Here is a 22365-nt window from a genome sequence, read left to right on the forward strand (position 1 = left end):
ACATATATGATTCTAAAATTGGGCTCTTCTGCATAAAAACTTTAGGCACTCATGAGTATATTTAGATGCTCCTACTGTTGTACATAATAAGAGTTTGAATGCAGGAATTTTACTTGTAACAGAGTATTTTTACACTGTACTTTTACGCAGGTAAAATATACGAATACTTCTTTCACCCCTGGTTGAAACTAGCATTTGTTTTTATTGCGCGTCACATTTATGGTGTTAGCCCCTGTATTACGGTACAGACAATCAAATGTGCGCTTTCGTATTAGCGCCGGTTATTACGGTACTGTCCAGCTCCCCTGGATTGTTCGCTGCTCCGCGCTTTGAGGGAGCAGGAGCTCTACGCGGTGCTGCCACACTGTCTGCACGGTCTGCTGACTGAACGGCTAACGTTACGCTCTGAAGCACACTCAGGAGACCCCTCCGCTTCCCGCTGTAAGTTACACATACATTCTGTGCTTTCTATATGGGAACTACCGTCTTTCCCTCGAACTACATTTTTACTTTAAGATGCTTCAAGCTCTGTTTCCTCTCTGTCCTCGTCTTGGAGAGTTGACTGCTAGCTTAAATAAAAGTAATTTCGCACTGCGTGTTTGGAAGAGCTTGTCGACTAGTTTTGTGAGAGATGTTTTATTTCATGTTGCGGTTGAGTTGTTTTGTTAAATTTTCTTGAAAGTATTTCAAAAGCTTGGAAAATGAAGTTAAGCTTGGTCGACACCTCTTTCAAATAAACGGTTAAAGAAAAACACAAATGGTGTTCCTTCGTATCAGTTACATGTAACGTTCAGGAACACGCTTATCTTAAACAGAAGATTAGCTTCTTCATTCATTCTCTGTTTCTTTTAATCGTTTTCCTCCATAACCGTATTAACGGCTGGGCTGCTTCACCCCACCCAGCAGCTGTGAAGTTATTCAGCAGCCAGAGGTTTAACGTTAGCGAGCAACTAATTATTACCCAGTTAAGAGGCTGGAAAAATGTGCTGTCATTATTAAACACGGCAGAGGTGAACGCTCTCATAGACTGCGTGGTGTTGCTGCGTTTCGCCAACCAAAGTCCCTTGAAAAAGGTAAGTTTCCAGAAGGAGGTGGCAGGGGTGTCTGCTTATCAGATGAAAGTGGATGAACCGGTGTGGTGGGACAGCAAGAGCCAAAACACACCGATGTTTGGATGTTTCAGCAGTAGAAATTGCATAGTTAGAGCAGCACTTGACTTTATTTAGCTTAACGAAAAAAAAAGGGCAATGTAACGTTACCAGCTGTGGTTAGAGGGGAGTCATACAGGATAGCATGCTGTACTGTTTATATAAACATTCTTATTCTTCAGTTCTTATTTATATGACCGAATCCCCCCCCCCCCCCAAACAGAGTTGCAGCTGTTGGAGAGGTGATTCATTCACCGTGAGTCTGCTTAACACCTAACACTTCAGGCAATTGTTTTGTGTGTCAGGACTTGTCCTAGGTGCAGTTCGGCAATGCTGCAGCGCTCTCACAATCAACATGTGGATTTCGTCATTTTGTCAGTGCTGTGAAATGACTAACAGCAAACTGCAGGGAAAGTCTCAGTCCAGTTTCCCTGAGGATTGCTCATTGGATGGCTGAAATTTAAGCTTAACTTACTTTGCAGCTTCCTATTAATGACCATGACCATGAGCAGTGGTGTTTTTCCCTTAGAATGACACCACTGTTGAATGCAGCGTGCATTGACATGCCCACACCTGTAATGCGACAAGCATTTTAACTCAAATCCCAACCCATGATGCTGGCTACGGTCAAACAGAAGGCAATAACATGAGGGAAGCGACAGGGTGCCTCTTGCATTTCTTGGTCTCTAAAGGAAGAACGTGACCTAGAATATGGAGACAAATGAGGGATTTTTATTTTACCCCTCCATGTGAAGCATTAAAAATTGCATATTTGGTTTGTCTTTTCCTGAACAAACCTTATTCTCATGGCAGCAGTCGCACTGTTTTTCTCTAATCGCCTTGTGATCAGGAATCAACATGTCATCCAGGCTCTGTGGGCGGGCGGGGGATTCTAATTGGCTGAGGAAATAGGATAGATGAAATAGGGCTTCCTTCTCTGTTTTTGTGCCCATGGTGACAAAGTTTTCAGCTTTGTGGAAAATTAATAAAATTGGTGTGGAGTGGGCAGCAGTGGATATCTGGTGAGGATACTGTGGCTGTGCTGATGGAGCCATCAGCAGTTTTTCTGGCTTGGGGTTTGTGTTCAACAACTTCAACAACAACAACCAAAGCACAGCCGATCAAACCATTAGATCTTTTCACTGTTAACGTACTGGACTCTACTTTCTGAATGTAAGGGTGGCTCTGGTAAATGGGTCAGATCTGGCCTGATGTTGACCTTTTCAGACTGTTTTCTTTTTCCGTGAATGCTTGTGACTGCGGGATATTGTTACCTCAGCCAACCTCAAAGACTCTTTCAGCTGTAGTTGCAAACTCTTCTCACTAATGGCTCTCATGCAGGGCAACAGCACAGCTCTGTGTGTCACCTAGAAGTGGCGCACACATCTTACAACTGTACTTAATAACTGTCTGAACCACTGAAATATTACATTATGTTAGGACCTCCTTATTGAATAGAGCAGATTCACTGTGGGAGTACTGTTGGTGGAAGCAGTACTATATTGTCTATAAAGCTAAGTTAAAAATCAACCGTTTTTCTTTGTAATTTTTAAATGTGTCCCCGTACACTCCACCAGACTGCATGGAGAGCTAACCTGTTCTCAGTGGAGCCAGGCTGTGAGGTTGAACTGATCTGTGGAGAGTTAGGCAGTAGCATATGTAGATGGATATGTGTCTCTGTGTAGTTCTCTGTGAAGAGGCACAGAGGCAGGCAGCCGCACTGAGTACAGCCCTGGGCAGTCCCTCAGGCCCTTCACACGCTCTTGGCATGCTGCATGCTGGGTAGCCAAAGCACATGGTGACCGCTTTTTTTGTTTTAACCCCTCAGTGATTATTTAACACTTCCATTCACAGCACTGTCCATAAATTACACAACAAACTGTAATACTTCCAATTTTAATGTTTAGATTTAGTTTAGCTGCACAAATATGTATGTGCATGTGCAGGCAATTGAAAGTGTGAGGGTAGTATTTATGGCTCCTGAAGTGCAGTACCACAAGGTGATTTATCTAGAGAATGGGTAGACTATGCATTTTTTTTTTTTTTTAACAATTACAGCTCAATGTAGATGTCTTCTGCGAACATTGTTTTGGTAATTGTAACTAGCAACAAATATGATTTACCTCAGCAAAATGGTAGTTAGCTATATTTAGTTTCATTTTTCTGCAATGACATCTGGTCTGTCTCTAGGGACTACTGTACCAGCAATATTCTCCTGCCAATGAGGATGGCTATCTTCCTTTCACATATAATTTCCTACTATCTGGTGTGACACTGGGCTAGTCGTAGCCTTTAATAAAGACACTACAACAGATGTGCTACTGTGTATTTCCAGTGGACAAGATTAGGGAAGCTAAGACCATATGTTGCTTTTCAGGCTTTGCTGTTTTATGGCAATGATGGGCTGCCCAACTCATTAATTACATCTGGGGAAGACAGAAAAGCAATTCCATTGTTGAATGGTGGCAAAGCGCTGTCGACAATTTCTGTGTATATTTGGCAAGTCATTTCCCTCAGGCAGTTCCAGCTGTCTGCATAAACTCAGCAAAATCTCATTTAGGATTCATTATCTTTGATAATCCCTTTACTTATATTGTGATGTTGTACAACATGTGGTGCTATCTTTTGTTTAACTTGCTTGCATCATCTTATGTTTGCTCACAAGATATTTCTGGGGCTTTCATGGTCTAAAGACATTTTAAAGAAAAGAAAGGACAGTCCTCATTAAAAAAAATGCTATAATTTTTAATTGACGGATAAACTTTAAGGAACACCAGAGTACCTTTGGAAGAATGGAGTAGTGGCAGCAGCAGCATCATCATCACTTGGGGTTAAGAGCAAGGTGTGAACTCCACATCTAGTAGTATCTGTATTCAGTAAGTGAAAGATGTTTTTTTTGTTTTTTTTTATAGTTGACTATTTATAGTTGTTTAGTAGTCAGTTTGTAGTAAATGGCCTGCAGTCACCCGAAATGAGGAATATACCAGGCTGTGCTGGTCAGCCGTTCAAAGAGCCATGCTGTGTGGCCTGGTTGTTTGGAGTCTGTATGTATTCATGCTCACAGTGGAGCATTGTGATTGTTTTAGCTACTTGTGTGTGTGTGCATGTGTGCACGCTTGTGTGTGCAAGAGTGCTTTGAGTTTTTTTTTTTAATATGGTTTCACATTTCCCCTTTGCTATTTGAACAAAGTTACCTTTCAGTTCTCCTCAGCAGCACTCGTACATCACATCTAACATTTTCAACACTTGCATAGGATGTCTGGTTAAGTGACCTCCTGGCAACCTTTTACTTGAAGTACTAAACTGCTGCAGTATGATGATGGGAATTGAAATATTTCAGCTGCTAAATGTTAAGAATTGAGAAGACAGCTTTATCTCTCCATAGGCTCACCCTATCACCTCAGAGCCACCCCCATTCAGGTTGCTAATCCCTCTCCTACTGGTATTCTGTCTTTTTCATTTACTTGCTGATTCCATTTGGACATTGGAACTCAGCAGCAGCTCATCACAACTGGTTCTCACTGAACTGACAAGTGTTGCTCATATATACTGCATAATGGATCACTTAACATGCCAGGTTCATCTAGAGGTTGCTTCACTTTTGTAGTTTCTCTGTGTCTGTGTTGTCATAGTTTGAAAAACGAGCCAATTTTAGTAAAATAAAGCTGCAACTAATCATTGTTTTTATTTTCAATGAATAAGTACATTTTTTCTCAGTTAATTGGTTTGGTCAAGAAAATGGTGGAAAATGTCATCTGCCATTTTTCTAGAGCCCAAGTAGACCCATTCAGTCTTCTTTTGGCTCACAAACAGCACAAAACCTAAATATAATCAATTTGATATCATAGAAGTGACAAGCTGAAGCAAGAGGATCTTTGGCATTATTGCCAAAAAACAGATAATCTTAAACAGATTATCAGAACTGTTTGTTTTCTGTTGATTGGTTAATCTCTTAATGCTGTGTTTCTCAATTCCGGTCCTCGGGCCCCACTGCCCTGCATGTTTTAGATGTTTCCTGCTCCACCACACCTGATTCAAATGATCAGCTCGTCATCAAGCTCTGCAGTGACCTGATAACGAGCCACTCATTTGAATCAGGTGTGTTGGAGCAGGAAACATCTAAAACATGCAGGGCAGTGGGGCCCGAGGACCGGAATTGAGAAACACTGTCTTAATGGAATGACTGGATTACCAATTTCAGATGTATCTAAGCCTACGTTTACATTTAGGGAAAATGCATATGTTTTCATGCGGTTTGGCCTCTCGTTTACACACAAACTGAGTTTTTTCACGGAAAATGATCATTTTTAAAAACTCAGGCCAAAGTGGAGATTTCTGAAAAGGCCAGTTATGTGTTGACGTGTAAACAGGGTTAAACGGCGTTTTAGGTTCCGAAACGTCACAACATGCGACCGAAAATACTTATTGTCATGTGAGCGACCTATGTTTACACTCACGTCCATAGGTTTGGCATAGTTGTGATAGCACTCGATGGCGTATTTATCTGGGTTCATGTAAACGACATTTTTGAAAACATTGTTCTGTGCACGATGTTATTTTTGAAAACGGAGGGGCTAAAATATCTGTTTTCCAAAATACCCTGCTACGTGTAAACGTAGGGTAAGACATGCTTGCAGAGAAGCTGAAGTTGGTGTAAACTGTGAAATATGGCTAAAGAATACATTCAGCTGCAGCAGTGGTTGTCAGCAGAATAGATGGCCTTGGTCCAATTTGGCTGACATCTGTTCACAATATGTCTTTAAAGTGACTTTTCCTGTTTTGATGGTTTGGATAAGTATGGGAATCTCATTCTTGTAACGCAGTCCCAAAATAGTTTTCGTCTGAATTTGGATGTCTGGTCCAATCATGGATTCAGACCTTTCCTGGCTAAGATGGAGTAGTACCAATATAACTGGCAAGACTGGTTACCAGTGTACTCTCCAAACCAGTGGTGTCCAGTCCCAGTGTGCAGGTTTCCTTCCAAGGAACAATACACATGCTACTACATCACCGTACATCACTAATTAGTGAATTCAGTTTTCCAACAATGAGTTATTCGAACTACACTACACTTACTTCTCATTCATCCAGGTCACAGTACTTCTAAGTGGAAAGCACTTAGAAATACTAATGGTTTTCAGACTGTGTATACTATCCAGTACGTAATGAACAGAAAAGGCAGACATGGTAGCTCAACAGCAGGGGCTCCTGTTTTATACCCTTTCACACCTGACATGCTGTGAAGAGTGACGCATGCTGGTGGTTCCAATACGAAATGTCACCGATACAGCCGTCACATACACTCTGAACAAACACGTCACCTGCAGGCATTGCACTTTCCTTTGTCTGCACTACATTCGGATTGAATAGAAACAGTTTCTGATTTGAGATTTTTAAGTTTCTATCTACTACAAACATACTCTATTATTGTGCAAATACATTAGAAATAAGTCACACTTGCTCAAGGATGAAGTGTATTCTATGCAAATTCATGCAAATGCATGCTAACAGCCTGTTGTTCAAAATAATAGAATCCCAAGTATGATGCTAATTCTGCCTTGATGTCAATTTAGAAATCACACACACACACACACACGCACGCACGCACGCACGCACGCACACACACACACACACACACACACACACACACCTTTCCTCAGTATGAGAGCTCAAGCAAAGGTCAAAGCATTATGCATTGCCCACTGAGTAAAATACTATTTGACTCCCATTTCTGGGAGGCCTGGGTAGACAATCTGTATTACCTCTTAAGGCCTGGCCAATTAGTTAATATTATAGTTAATTAACTTTCAGTGGAATCATATCTTAATCTGATCATATTTTGTTGCGTTACAAAATTCTGTTGTCCAAATTTTTGGTCATTATGCCAACATTTCATTAATACATTGATTTTCACTACTACTATATATTGCCCAGGCTTGATGGTATTTTACAACTGTCAATATATTATTTGGATGATTGCTGGCTCCAGCAAGATTTCTGACATTAATCAGACTGAGTGAACAACTTCTTACGATTGAAAGGTTTAATTTGCTTCTAAATAGATTGAAATCATGCAGTCACTGGCAGGCTCTTGCCAAGGGAATAAACAAGCTAATACGGCCAGGAGACAAATGCAACCTTTTCCCCAATTAAATATCTACCTCATCATGCTCAAACATCAGCATTTACCAGTGACGAAGGTTGATTCCCTCATTTGTTTCTGTGTAAACTTAGCTGAGCCCTCATGGCATTTGTGATGCTCAGTAAAAACCTGATTAGCAAGCTGCGTGGGTGTATTCACATTTGCCAAGGGGCATATCTGAAGATGAATTAACAGTATAGAGTGTGACAAAAATGGCCCAGTAGTAGGGAACCTTATTCTGGATGTCAGTAGGAAATATAAAAGTGTTATCCATGGAGATATTCAGAGCAAACATCATGTGCTGGAGCATAAACACATTATTCAGGGATGGTTTTATTCACTGGCCATGGCCTTGCAGTTTCTTCTTTTTTCCTCACTGTGAAAGTGAAAAGTGATCTAATTAGCTTTAGTAACAAGCTGACGGAGCTTTTTCTGGCAGTCTAACATGGCTTGAATGCATTTGGGGCAAAAGGGTACGTTCCTTACATCAAAGGCCTTACTCACGCACACATACTCCAACAGAATTTAGGGTCATTTTTAAGAGTTAGAGCTGGTCCAGAGTCAGACAAAACCAATACCCACTGACAAACAAAGACTTTTTTAGACCCGTCTGTCTGCTTGTACAGCAGGCTGTGCCGATTACCTCTGGTGACTTCTCAAAGGACATGACTGTGACATGAAATTCTAATGTATGTCACCAAATTATTTTGGACATTTCATCGCTGTCCACCAACAAAGAGCTGCTACGTTATCTGTGTAATTGAACAAGTTGATGTTGAATGGCATGCTGTTTAGAGGTACCTTGTATTTTTAAAGATTGATTTGTATTTTCTGCAGCCAAGAGAAAGGTTGAAATTTTAGGGCAGCTGTAACATGCCGTGTTCCAAGTATTGATTTTCTGTCACAGAGAGCCTTTATTATTTGCACTCCGTCTGCAGTGTGGGAGAACGATGAACAACCAAATCACAGTGTCTGAATAGTAACAAGAATGGTATGTGCCTGTGTTGGTATGAATGCAGCTGTGTTTACTATTCGTAGAAGGTGCCCTGCTCACTGATAGGGGGAATTGATTCAAGTGTTTCAGTCATAGCATCAGAGCTCAGTAACAGAAACAATGATAGTCAGATGAAACATTGAAATCATGTTCTTTGCTTTAGATAGAGGGATAGCTGTAAACTCGGAGACAATGGTCATGTACAAAGGACATTCTAATCTGCTGACCTCTGCAGGTGAATTATTTCTGTTTTTGTTCAATATGTTAAATTTATATACAATCACTCGCTGAGCTCTTGTACTCGTTTAAGTGTCTTGAATAATTAGGCTGAGGTGTAGAACTTAAATACTTGAGCGACAACTAAATTGTGTCTGTTGAGCATGCTTGGTGAGATTCTTAGTGGATGTACAGACAGAAAACATCACTGTATAGAGTTTGAAGGCTTTTGAGATGCTAGGACATTGCACAACAAGTAATGATACTTTGATATAAAATTTGAGCCAGGTTCAGCTCTTTGCCTGTGCGTAGGGTGTCTACTGAATCAACTCAGTGGTCCTATTCTAATGAATGAGGGGGCTGTGCTTTTTTAATGTGGTGCTGATATCTGTCTGAACATGGTCCAAGGCTTGTTTACTTAACAGATATTTCCTGATTTACATTTTCTCGCTAAAGACTATATTCTATTAAGGCATTTTTATTCTTAACAAATTTACATTTTCTCACTAAAGACTAAATTCTTTTTAGGCATTTTTATACTTAACAAATATGCATTAAGCGGTTTGGTGTACTTCAATAAATCAAATAGACAAATAGGTAAAAAAGGCACCATTGTCTTATCAAGACTTATCTTATCAGACCACTTTAGAAGTGGTGCAGATTTCAGACATTGAGACATTGACACTGTGAAGTGCAAACTAGACTGTCACAAGAAATCGCTGTAGTTGCGTAACAAACCTGCTTCAGGAGCTGCAACATAAACATGCAGCGGAGTGTGGCATTTCATCACTACTTGGTATTTGTGAGAAAATGATGGCCTTTTCATTTTCAAGGTTATTGCTCTAAAGCCATTAAAATAGTGAACAATCTCTATTATATCAGAGATGATTTAGTTGACCCAGCTGCTTGTAAATTGTGAGGCAGGTAGCACATTCCCGGTAATTGCAGTTCCATTTGTTTTGACGTTTTCTTCATTGCTCTTAGTGTGAACTATAGAAACAGTTGATTTGTCGCACCCGCCAGCTAGCAAATTAAATGTCAACATCATCGATCCTTGTTGCTTGAACTTTAAAATAAAGTTCAAGCTTTGGTGGAAAAAGGAAATATTGGCATTGAAACACGTATATTGGAACAAAAATGTATTGGCACTGAAACTTTTTTTATTTAGATATTTATTTTCTTGTGTTTTGATGTCTTTCAACCCTCTGTCACTGTTTTGGTATGGAGAGGAAGGGTTAGAGGGGAGGGGCAAGGAGAGTGTGATTTACATATCTGCAAAATAATGAGAAAACATTCGCAATAATAGCTAAAGTAAGTGTTTGTTCCAGCAGACCTCTGCCAGACTCACAGCACAGTGAAACAGACTTAACATACTTGCATACTATGCTATGCTACGTGTGTGGTCATGCCAGAGGTTTAGGAGCAGACCCCAGGAAAAGAGATATGCGAAATTTTATTTTTGACGCCAAAATTTAAAGTCAATATTCTAGCCTGATAGCAAGATGGAAGTTGCTGTGCTTGGCCACCAACACACAATAATGTTGATGTTGTTGCCTCTTACTGTGGAACCCTCTTGTTGCCTCATTTGAACTTTATGGGCAATAGAAATGTGTTTATTGCTGTGTAAACCAACGTACATCTGTGTGTGTGCATCCATGAGCAGAGGATTATGTAACAAGCTTTCTGACACATGTTCAGGAGAGGCAATGAGTTAATAGAGGGTAAAAATGCAAACATTTAATAAAATGAACTACATGTTACTAGATGAGTATAGATTGAATACAGATTACAGCATTTTGGAGGATCTTTTTTTGACTTTTACCAACCAGTTAATTCCACACAAAATCCTTAAGACACAGATTGAGCCCTCAAATGAATACTCTTCATCATCCAGCAGGGCTGCTTAGCAACCAGGTAGTGCTTCAGCAAGCATGACAAGCTGAGGAAGGAGGGGCCAGGTCAAACACTTGAATTAGTCAGATTTTAAAGCCTCAGGGATCAATCCTCTGCACAATTAACATTGTTTCATTAATTGTGAGACACACTTATTGATTTGTGCTAATGTCTTTATATCAATAGTGAGAGCCATGACAAAAGCTGCTGTACTTGGTAGCACCTACTGAAGTATTTCACATTGTAAGTATGACAGGACTTTTAAATTAATTGAAAGAAGGTGTTTCCATTCTACTGCTGTTCATAGTCTGGGTGCTCTCTTGACATGGACAGCCAAAAAGCTGTTTCAGTTGCTTTAACACTTACTTTTTGTCAGGGCGAGAAAGTAAATGTTTCCAGCCCTGTGGGGTTCCCTAGGAACACAGAAGCATGTCTGTTCTACTTATAGAAATTGCGGATTACCACACTCCCTTTTTAGTACTTTAGCACAATGGTCAACAAGATGAGAGAATCACAAGAATGTGGAAAGGAAAGTTATAAAGAGGGCATACAGTTAAAAGGATTGTGAGATTGATAAAGAAGAGTGTGGTTTTGCTTACATTTCCTGCTTTAAAAAATGTTTAATGTTTTTAGTCTTGGAGTCCTAGAGTATACATCATATCCTGAGGCCAAGATTTTAGGGTCAAAAGAACCCCAGACCAAATGTGCAGTTCTCCCCTTACTGATTGAAACTAAACCTATACCTCCAAAGCCCTAGGACTTACTGTATGTATACAGTTCTTCATAGTGTGTTTCACTGAACCTCTTCACTTCCATTCCAAAGGGGAGTGAAATAATCTTTGTATCTACAGGCCACTGAAAATCTGAAGAGCTGTCTGAAAATCTGCTTGCTGAAAGGAATTGACAGCCAACTAGGCAACACAAGATTATTGTTTGAGTATAAAGCAACTGAGGAGTGCTTATTTGTGATTGAACCACTGCTGTGATTTCAAAATGTCACCATTGCTGATCATTACCTGTTGTTATTTACTTAGTGAAACAGCTAATCAAATTTTCACAGCTCCTACCAAGATGCACAATACAACCCCATAACCATGGTAATTCTTGTTCTCCCAAGCAAAATTAATTTTGCAGCACTTTTAAGTGTACCACTGTGTCTGTTACTGCCTGCATTTTAAGGCTATGCAAGTAATAATTCTGATTGTTCCCCACGAGTGAAAAATTACAGGATTCTAGCAATTCACCATGATCTTTCCGTGGCAATCCACAGTCTTTGATCCACAAAGTGCAGTAACACAACCCCTTTTACTGTAATGGTGTTTTGTGTGGTGAAGGGTCTGTGGTTCCCATCGAGATGCTTAAAAATCTTCTCTAATATGCCAGCAGTCTTGAGGGGAACATAATTGGGTGTGCAGAGCTTTATCTCTAATAACCATTTGTTGTGCGTCATTAAAGCCTGCTTCATTCAATCATTTAATTAGTCTTGGCTAACAGTTACCCTGGACAACAAGCATTTGACATCTGGTATTTCTAGCTACCTGTGACTCCCCTACACCGCCATTGCCTTCAATTCTCCTGATTTAACTCTGCAGATCCATGTACATAATGTTCATCCCATTAATATAAAGAGGTCTGGGCTAAGCAACAGAAACACAATATATACTATATAATATATAATACAATACAGTTCAAGAGCACCACAAAGTTAATCTTCCAAAAAGAGCTCCTTTTTGAAAGTTTTGCAGTTTTAGTAGGTTTTTCTTGCTCTACAATAAGGAAACAGAATATCTGCTTCTGTTTTCTAACCTGCACAATTATAATTACCGCATATCTTAAAATCGTAGTGACAGTCCAATTATATGCTGCTGCAGAGACGAGGAAATCAACAATAACCCTAACTGTTCGTCACTGAGTAACAGTAAAAATAATAATTATATATAAGTAGTAATAATTACTGGTTGGCTGTTTCTCGCAGCAGTGTCCTACAGTACAGCAAAGAGCGCTCTGAAGCTTCGTGTCAGCCTTGTTGGTGTGTGGCGTTTGAAGGCAGGATTTCATTCTCATCATGTTTTCTCTGTGTGTGCTCGGTCCATGCTGAGCTCTGATGGTTTTGCTCCTTGGAGGAGATCATTCACCTCCCAGCTGCGCGTGTGCACTAAGTGTCAGCTCAGCTTTACCTCACCTCATCTTTGCTGCTTCTGCCTTGACTTCACAGTGAGCCTGCCGTGTCAAGATGGCTCCAGAGATAGAAACACCAAATAATCACTACTAGAGGGCCCTCCCCAGTTCATGTGACAGATAGTAAAAATAACCCACCTGTCTGCAGTCCCTCACAGTGGTTTGCTTTCATAGACATTTACATAATCACAGCACTTCTCTATGAATGGAGCAAGTAATGGCTCCTACTGCGTGAGGCTTTTATTGTATAGTGTTGCGTTGTGGGTTGCTGGTGACCTTAATGTTACTAGACTAGCAAGTTTCTTTAATTCGATTTACAGTGTGTCTAAAAGTATTTAGGGAGGCAGGTTTACTGTACTGGAATGTATGATGGCTTGTGTAACATGTTTGTCATGGAGGGAATAAACCTGTAAAAGTTTTTTGTATTTTTATTGTTCCATCTTATGTTCAGGCCACTACAGTACATTTACCAAGTCAGATTTACTGTTTTTACTTCTGGTATCTCATCTTTAGTAAAAGCAAGGGTGAACACAGCAGTGCTCAAACCAGCTATGAAAAAGCAATATATTACAATAATATATTACAGTCCTGTATTATTTTCTTCTTGCAATTGATTTATGACGTTGTTGCAGTGCAAGGTGGAGGGATAAAGAGCTGTTTCTACTAAGACCTGGCTGGACTGCTGTACTGTGAACTCAACTCAACACAGCTGAGTTCATAGGACTGTATGTGAATTTGTTGTTCAGAAATGTACATTCTTGATCAATATGGAGGGAACTCATGTAAAATTCAATTTTTATTGTTGTAATTGTGAAACTAGGCTTTTAACTGCTTTACATTGTTAAGAATGTTGTAATGTCTCATTACAATGATAGTGACTCCTGGGATTCTCAGTTTTGTGTGTAATTGTGACTCCCCAAAGTGTCACTCTAGGAACACTATTACATAATCACATTGAAGTAAGTCAGCCAACAAGAGGGTAATTTCCCTTGCTGCAGTGTGATGTAATAATGCAATATTAGGCAGGGAAACTCCAAATCCCAGGAATCATTAGGACTAGTTAATTCTTTGCTAACTGTCCCCAGATGATTTAACAGTATTAATCTGACTCAGCACAATGATCTATTGATCAAGACTGAGGAGCAGTTTTCTCCTCAGACTGACTGCTTGTACAGTTTCTAGGGCATTCATTGGTGGCCTGTTCTGACTCAAGATAGGAATTCACTGCCTTCTCCATTCTCCTTTGTTTATCACCAGCTGTCATGAGCACTGCGTTCTGTGCTCATCTGTTTTCTCTGCTACAACTGAACCTCATTTGTAATTTCCACTACACCAGAGCATGCATCTGTTAGGCAGGGAAACCATTACTTTAGGTGATTTGAAGAAATCTGAGCTTTAAAACCCCTGCATAGCTGGATGCATCTACAGGATCAATCTCTCCATTTGCATGTTATAATGTTACCTCTGTTACCAGAGCCAACCCTCGACTGAGCTGTACTGATGTCATGTTGAATGTGTAAAGTGTGTGATCATGCAGGCCACAGGCAGAGAAAAAGGCACCATTTAAGGCTCGTCATGCTCCTCTGTCAGTAGTTTTGTTGCTGCTGCATACTGTAACATTAGGTGCTATTTTGTACAATCCAGTGTTTATTACAATTTAACTGCAGTAAATACAGTTTTGTTGTGACAGTGTCAGACAAATGTTGCTTCAGCTCTATTTGAGGCTACAATTTCTGGTTACTGTAATCACTCTTATTTGGATCAAATTTGTAGAAATACCGTGGAATTGATTAATACAACAGTGACAATAAATCTACAAAATGAACTTGTAGGTTATGGAAGATTAATGCAAGCGGATCAGAAAACAGTAAGGCTGGAACTGGAATGTAATGGAGCATTTTATTTTGATTTGTGAGGAAAAACACTGAAAAAGAAAAGAAAATTAAGTAAGCTTTTAAATAAAACAGGCTCCCACTTAGGGACAAATCTTGAATGACAACACACCGTCAATGTGATCAAGGCTTTTCTATGTACTGTACTGTTGACATCAGTTGTGATCAGTATTGCTCATGATGCTGGAGGCTGCAGTAATCTATCCAAAAACAAGCATTTCGTGGAGGTGGTGGAAGTGAATCAGTTTATCACTACTGAGGAGGTATCTGAGGTTGTTGTGGAAATGCTGAGCACTCACAGACTTCAAAGTGCCAAGTCCTTCAGTAACCCAGCTCCACTCGCCCAAGGGCACTAGACAGTCATGTTGGCCTGCATCGAGGAAAGCTTGTGCCTCCATCTTCCTCAGTGATTGGGTGTGGTTGCACACAATCAGATATACACTAATTTGATGACACAAATCCACATTTTCATCAGAGTAATTTTCCAGCTACTTTCCACAGCAACAAACAGATCAGTTCAAGTGCTGATGACTGGTAGTCACTGCAAAGTAATGATACTTAATCAGGGGTAAGACCTGAAAGAACCAGATATCTTATCCAAGAATGTATCTTAACCATGAGCCATCATGTCTGTGCAAAAATCTGTGCCAGTCCATCTTGTAGATGTAGAGATATTTCACTGGATGAGTGAAAAATGGAAACCTGCTGGTGGTGCTAAAGGAAAAGCCTGTAGATATCTGTACTAAATTTAATGGAATTCAGTGGGTGTTGAATCATTTCCAGCATGTTCTCACTCCCAACTCAAATATGTCAGCGTGGTCAGTGGTCATAATTAGCATGTTCTTATGTGAAATGGTCACAGCTTAGTTATGTTTAGGCACCTATATTGAGGATGGTTTGAATTAAGTTAAATATGTTAGTTGCGTGTGTTTGTTATGTCCATTAAGTTGGGGCTCTTCGTCCTCTGGACACCATAAATGTGTGTACATAATGTCATGGCAATCCATCCAATAGCTTTTAGAATATTTCCACTGACCCACACTGACATTGCCATCCATGAACATATTTGTTCTTAGCATCTTCAGATTTCTCTTCCTGGGTTACAGCTCCAACCTCAGCTGCTGACAGCAGGACAATGCAAACAAGCAAGTCTTAACATTGTTAAGACATCTGGAATCCAATGAGGGTCAAGGATGCTTGACCATATGACATCAGAACACGGAAGACTGGATCTTTCTGTCTTCACCTTAACATTATACCGTGCTATATACCAGCACCAGTACACCAGTATTCCTAATTGAATGAGCAAATCATACCATACACTAACCATGAGCGGTGATACATTCAAAATAGGTCAGTGAAGTATTCTTTGTGGGCAAGAAACAGACATTTCATTGAACTGCTCGCACTTGTCTCCAGAGTCTGTTGAGTAGAGGTGTTGTTTTGTGTGTTATCTCTCGTGGCGTTATGTGGTGCTGTTATATATCCCAAACATGACGGTGAGGGGATTTAGAGGCAATTGGGCAACTGTATCTCATGTTATTAATGGAAAGCCGGAGGAGATGGGCATGCTGTATAGTCTGCTTTCTTATTTTGAGTAACACATTTGTTCACAGTTGCTCCTCTACACCCACACACTGCTTTGTTCATATGATACACTCATTTTTTGCATCTTTCTAGTCAATAACCAGAGATCTCTAAGGGAGTTTGCACCTTTTCCTCAATATCGTCCTTCTATGTTTAGCTGCTTTGCATTTCCATGGCACATGTCACATGTCACATGTCACAAGAAGCAAAGGCAGGCTTTCCAGTATACATCACACATCTGATACATCTGACTCTTGTCTTTTTTCTAAAACCCCTGAGCACATTTAAAGTATATCATCATCACAAATACTAGAGCTGTACAGAATGTCATTTTTTTTTCCCCTGAATGAATCTTTGAATGTCTGTCGTAACGTTTTATGACGGTATCACCCTAAAAATATAATGCTCTAACGAAATCCTCAATTTGAATAAAGTAATTCATTTGATTATACAAGTTAGCCCATTCTCTGTTAAATCATCATAAATACATGTGGGCAGCAGGCTAATCTAGTAAAGGCATAAAATAATGATGAAATAATAATCACAACCTTAGGCTTATTGCCGCTGGACCACCCAGATAATACAGGTGCGTGCCTCCTTTTGTGTGTGGCAAATAGGAGAGCAAACAGTTTTTTGACTGCAGTGAAAATGTTTTTGAAAAGATGGATGAATGGATTGAGGCAGAATATTTTGTTTGATTCAAACACAATGTGAATTTTGGAAATGATTACATCTGTATTTTTTTGACATTCGGACTTGTTGGAAATTGGATTTGGAGTCGGAAACAATCTCCCACAGCGACCATGACAATCTAATTCTACAGCTAGTGTAATACAAATAATCTTAGCATAGCCTTTATCTGCCGCTGTGCAGAAATACAAGGTTTAAACACAATGAATAGACCTACTCGCACTTTTCTTTTTTACCTTTAATACCTTTTGGACATCTGTTCATCTTCTACTCCCTTAGCTATTCAGTGACAGAAATTGTGACAAGTAGTGGCCAATCTTTTGCACGCCACTGTTTAAAAAAAAAACAAACTGAAAATGGAAATAAAGTACAAGAACCTCAGAATTGCACTGAATATTGGTTGTTGGTCTCCTTGATTTCGGCCCTGAACAACTAATTTTGGTTGATCCTTACTAAATTTGTCTTTACTCTATATGCAAACAATTGTAAAATACGCTGGCCTGCAATGCTTTTTTAATCTGCAGATGTACTTTGATTTTTTTCAAAGTTCTTGATTGTGCATGATAGTCTTCTAAAGAAAGACATTAGTCACCCATATATTGCTGAAATTTGTTGCGTTAATGAGCTGTTGTTTTAGTGAGGGTGTTCTTATCTTTAAATTCTATGAAAAAATACATCTAAAATGGGAAATGGGATCTCCTGAATAGAAATGGTATATTGTCAGTAAGCAGTTAGTCCAGGAACACCGATGTCTTCTAGAAAGTTATTCCATTATAGCACTGATTATCGACTGTTTCAGTTCTTGTCTTGGTGAGATGATGAGTGTTCTGGAGGTATTTTTGGATGCTGACATATTCGCGCGTCTTTCGTAATATTTCACTTGCCGTTCTTCTGGTCTCATCAGTAATGACAGTTTGCTTTTCACTCTACTCTAATTTAATTACAGAAATGCATGTCAGTTGAATGGTTTCACAGAAGCAGAAGCTGTAAAGGTAGCGCCATTGAACATGACTGTTTTCCCTTCCTGTCAAATGTTTAAGAGAGATTATATTAGGGCTGGGAATCTTTGACTATCTCATGATTCGATTTGATTCAGATTTTTGGGTCTACGATTCAGTTCAGAATCGATTTTTGATTCAAAACGATTTTCGATTCAAAACGATTTGATTGATAATGATTTCTACTTCAATCTATAGGTGTGCCAAGGATCGTCATGATCTACTCCAGTCTGCTTTGCAAGACAGAATGACAAATGGAGACATTAAAGTGTCTTTTTTTACATTTATGTATTTTTTTATTTATTTATTTTATTTATTTAAGTTTTGAAATCTAAGGAAGTGCGTTTTCCACAAAAACGGTGTGTGGACCACAACTGCTACTCTATGTAGCTGGCTATGAAATAAGCTGAAAAAAAAAGTGCTTCTGTATAATAAAAATGGTACAGTTGAACATTGCATTGACATTCACGGCCGTGTGGCTTTTGTGCATCACATGAGTTTGCAAAACACGGGATTTGAGCAGCCACGTATCAGTTATATAGTGAGCTGTGAATGTCACAAAAGACTGGGTTGCTCTCGATGTCCATGCATCACATGTTAGTGCCACTCTGGTTGTTTTGGTCAAGGCACTGGCGACTTTTCTTTTAGTCTCTTGGTAAAGCTGTGGCACAGCTGTCTCAGTGAAAAACTTACGGGATGGTATAGCGTACCTTGGCTCCGCTGTCTGCAACATGCAGATAAACCCTTCGTTCTCCACCACACTGTAAGGCTGTAAGTCTTTGGCGATGAAGCAGGCGATAGACCTGGTAATTTTTTTAGCCCGCTCGGAGTTGGCAGAGAGTTTGATGAAGCACTGCAGTGTGCGTTGGTCTGCCGCTGGTGGCTGACTCTGCACTGTGACCTTTAACTCTGGGTGATGCCCGGTGATGTGAGCCCGCGCATTTGTGGTGTTCCCGAAGTGCTTAATCTTCATTTTGCAAACCTTGCAGACTGCGAAGCTCGTGTCAAGCTCGGTCTTCCTGGTATTTGGTAAAAACCTAACTGAGTCCAAATCTTTGCCTTAAATGAGGATGGGGCTGATTGAATTCCCTCCATCTTTGTTTTTGTGTGTCCCGCGCAAGCATGAGTTCCAGGACCAGCTGCGTGGTTACGTCAGGATATCGCATGCCCACTTCAGGGTAGCATAGTAAGTAGAGAGAGACCAGCCTTGACCTGGGTGGCCACATATCGCGATACATCTTCTGTGATTGTTGGAATTTTGCTCATGGGTGCCCAACAAATGAACTGCTGTCTTAGTTGATCTGCTCCTAAATACAGCCTCTCTTCATTCATCCTGTCCAGCTCACTCAATAATTCATTGTTTTGCCAAAGTCAGATCTTATTTTCATCTTGATGTATGACCCCTCTTTCATCATCTAGGTTTGGTTTGGTTCACAACTCTGGTAAAAATGTACGTTGCCATTCTGAAGGAACGAGATTACATATGTAGCACATTTCATTAGTTACATAACATCCCTCTTAAAGTCTTTTATGCTGGCAAGAAGTTGCAAATTAGGAAAGCATGTCTTGACTGCAGCAGGTTGTAGACAGATCAAAGTCTTCATTTATCCCAAAATGTCACCTATAACAGCAAGGAGAACGACATGTCATGAGTGGCTCTTAGCAGAGACCTCATCATCAAAGGTGGTTTCAATCATGAAAGGTGTTCTCAATAATGAAGATGCTTTTGGCCCATTTGCAGTTGCTAGGCAACTCCATCAGCATCCCTCTGGAAAGTGAAGAAGTGCTGGTAGGGGGATTGAAATGGTGAGCCATGCAAGGGTATGTTTGCATGTGGGAGAAATGCGTGCAGTGAGGTGTGTCTTATTCACTGCTTTATCGTAGCTTGTGATGGGGTTATGGTGGTGGAGGACATCAGCATTCAGGGGGCCACACTGACATTCTGGGAGTTTTGTCATTTACAGTGACACAATGCAAAGCATGTTTTCCTTTTGCTTCTCAGACAAACCCAATGATGTGGCAGTGAAAGCAGGGACATTTGCCAGATTTGTCTGTTTGCTTTTCTGTAAATGGGAAGGATACAGTTGTCACTTTACTGCATGAAATGAGTGTTGGGCTGAAGAATATATTGTTTCAACCTTGATATAGCAATGTATGCATATGGACTAATCACATTACAAAAGATACAATGTAATAAATCAAATTTGGCCCACCATGATCCGCTTGATTTTACTGCTTCATAACCAAAAAAGTTTACTTTTTTAGTGACTAATCTAAAAAAAATTCATTTAATCTGAAAATTATCATAATTTAGCCAGAAACAAATGCCTCATCACAGTCATTATGGTAGTGTACTGATTCATTGAGCATAAAAACAAAGTCAAGTTCTCATAGATTTTTCCATGAAACAATTTGTTAAGATGAGGAACAACTGTTTTTTGCAAATTGAACTACCAAATTTTGTAACTGCGTACTGTATATCTGGTGAAATGATGTAACTTAAATTACTACATGTAAATGCAGCATAAATTGCCAAAAAAATCAAAAATAAATCTTATTTTTTCCATAAGGTTCAGCCCATGAACACAGGCTTTGCTGAAGCCCATCATCAGATTCCCTGTACTGGTTGTGAAAAATAAGTTAGCCTGTGTAGCAAAGTTTCGCTTCTCTCTTTTTTCCTTCTGTCGTGCCTCTACCTGCTGATAGTTACAGAAAAGGGAAAGTCTAGTGCCTTGGGGCGCAGTGTGGGAGTCCAAGTGGAATGTTTGACAACAGAAGACTGAACACATGCTGTGTAACCTTCACTGACCTCTGCAATCCTATGTATGCGTGCCAACACAAGGGAATGTTGTCAAAGCTTCCCTTACGTCTCACAGACAGAAATGTGCTCAGATTAGCACACTTCCTAGTACCCACCTGTCTGTCCCCTCCAAACACACAAGAAGGAGAACGAAGTATGTGGATGACCTTACAAGGTAATACTGTCCAAGTATGGCTCTGGCATGGGTTCTCGCCAAAGTAATGTCTTGCCGTTTGTTATTGTCTCTCATCAGCAGTCAAAACACCAAATATATATTAAACATATTGTGAAATAGAAACAGCAAATCATCACATTTGAGACACTTGAATCAGCAAGTACTTAGTATTTTTATCTGATTAAATTGATTAATCAGCTCAAGAAACTCTGAGCTTGCAAGAAAATGGAATATGTATCCCACAGACTGCTGTAGAGCTTTGGATTGTTAATGTACTTGATACCTACCCTTTGTCTCTAACTATGGTGATACATTCCTGGAAAACTGAACACTGTTTTTTTTCCTTTCCTGGCCACAAAGCTCTCTGTTAGAGGTACTGTCCCCATCCTTAAGAGAGCAGCTTAATAACTGCTCTTGTTTCACTCTGCGAGAGAATTGCCATGTCGAGTAGCCATCAGTTTGTAGACAGACCATCCCATTGTACGTCTGGGCACACAATGATGATGATGATGATGATGGTGATCTCTTTTGATTCAACCGTTGCTTGTTCCCACTGAATCCACAGGCTTTTTTCATTAACACTGATCAATAGGACCACCGCAGTGTATCCTCCTATCACAGCTAACAGCCAACATAGGCAGAATAATACAAATACATGGCACGTAAATGATCTTCTTTTGAAACTAGCTCCTGTGGGTTAAGGGCTAAGGTTAGGGTAAGGTTAGGTTTAGATTACGGTTAGGATTAGGCAAGTAGTGGTTATGGTTATGGTTATGGTTATGGCTATGGTTATGGTTATGGTTATGGTTATGGTAAGTCTCCAGCAAATGAATGTAAGTCTATGTAATGTCTCCAAAAATGATGGACACAGGACTGTGTGTGCATGCATGTGTGTGTCCATGTGCGTGTGCCTGTAGTCTTTGAGCAGGCACCTGCGTCCGCTGGCCTCTCGGCAGACCTAGAGGACATCTGGCTCCTGCTTCCAGTCTGACTTAAGAGGAGGGTTTTATTGGTTGCCTGTATTTGCTGGACCCGTGTTATGCAATTGTGTTGCATAAGTCAAGTCCTCAAGGGGATTATTGGTAGATTGGATGATACCTCTTCCTGCCTGTGCTGTTGAGAGGTGCCTTCTTCAAAGGGAGGGGTAATAACAGAAATTCTGGAAACTCCAAATTAATATATTTTTTTCCATCTTCTTTCCTTTTTTCTCTATTTCATTTATTCATTTCCTCCAATATTACTACCACACACACACACTGACCCACCTCTATGTACCTCTCTTTCTACTTCTCTTAGGTGTGTTCACCATGGCGTCTAAACCTCACCCTCCTCTAATGAAGAAGCACAGCCAGACAGACCTGATAAGCCGCCTGAAGAGCCGGAAGATCCTTGGAGTTGGTGGAGAGGATGATGATGGTGAAGTGCACCGCTCAAAGGTCAGATTACATCACATGATGTTTTATTCGTGTCCCTTTTGTTTAATATGGCCAGTGATGCAGATATATGCAGAGAGCAAATAGCTAGTGTGTTATAGCAACAAATAACTTAAAGTAAAAGTAGGCAGATGTGTTCAACCATCATCTCTCAAATGGATAAAATTGCACCAATGCATAAGGAAAAATGGCACTTAACCAGAGATGCATTCATTAACC

The 22365-nt window shown here is 40.0% G+C and overlaps 1 protein-coding gene across 1 annotated transcript in view; it reads left to right on the forward strand.

Moving 5' to 3' along the window:
* Positions 1–337: 337 nt before the first annotated feature.
* The window catches only part of tp53i11b (tumor protein p53 inducible protein 11b), a 32999-nt gene continuing 10971 nt past the window's right edge, over positions 338–22365 (forward strand). The window contains exons 1-2 of the mRNA XM_070972942.1: positions 338–441; positions 22010–22149. Coding sequence (XP_070829043.1) covers positions 22021–22149 — 129 coding nt within the window. The 5' untranslated portion in view covers positions 338–441; positions 22010–22020. The remainder of the gene's footprint in view (positions 442–22009; positions 22150–22365) is intronic.

The sequence above is a fragment of the Chaetodon trifascialis genome, chromosome 10, assembly GCF_039877785.1.
Source record: "Chaetodon trifascialis isolate fChaTrf1 chromosome 10, fChaTrf1.hap1, whole genome shotgun sequence".
Lineage (NCBI taxonomy): Eukaryota > Metazoa > Chordata > Actinopteri > Chaetodontiformes > Chaetodontidae > Chaetodon > Chaetodon trifascialis.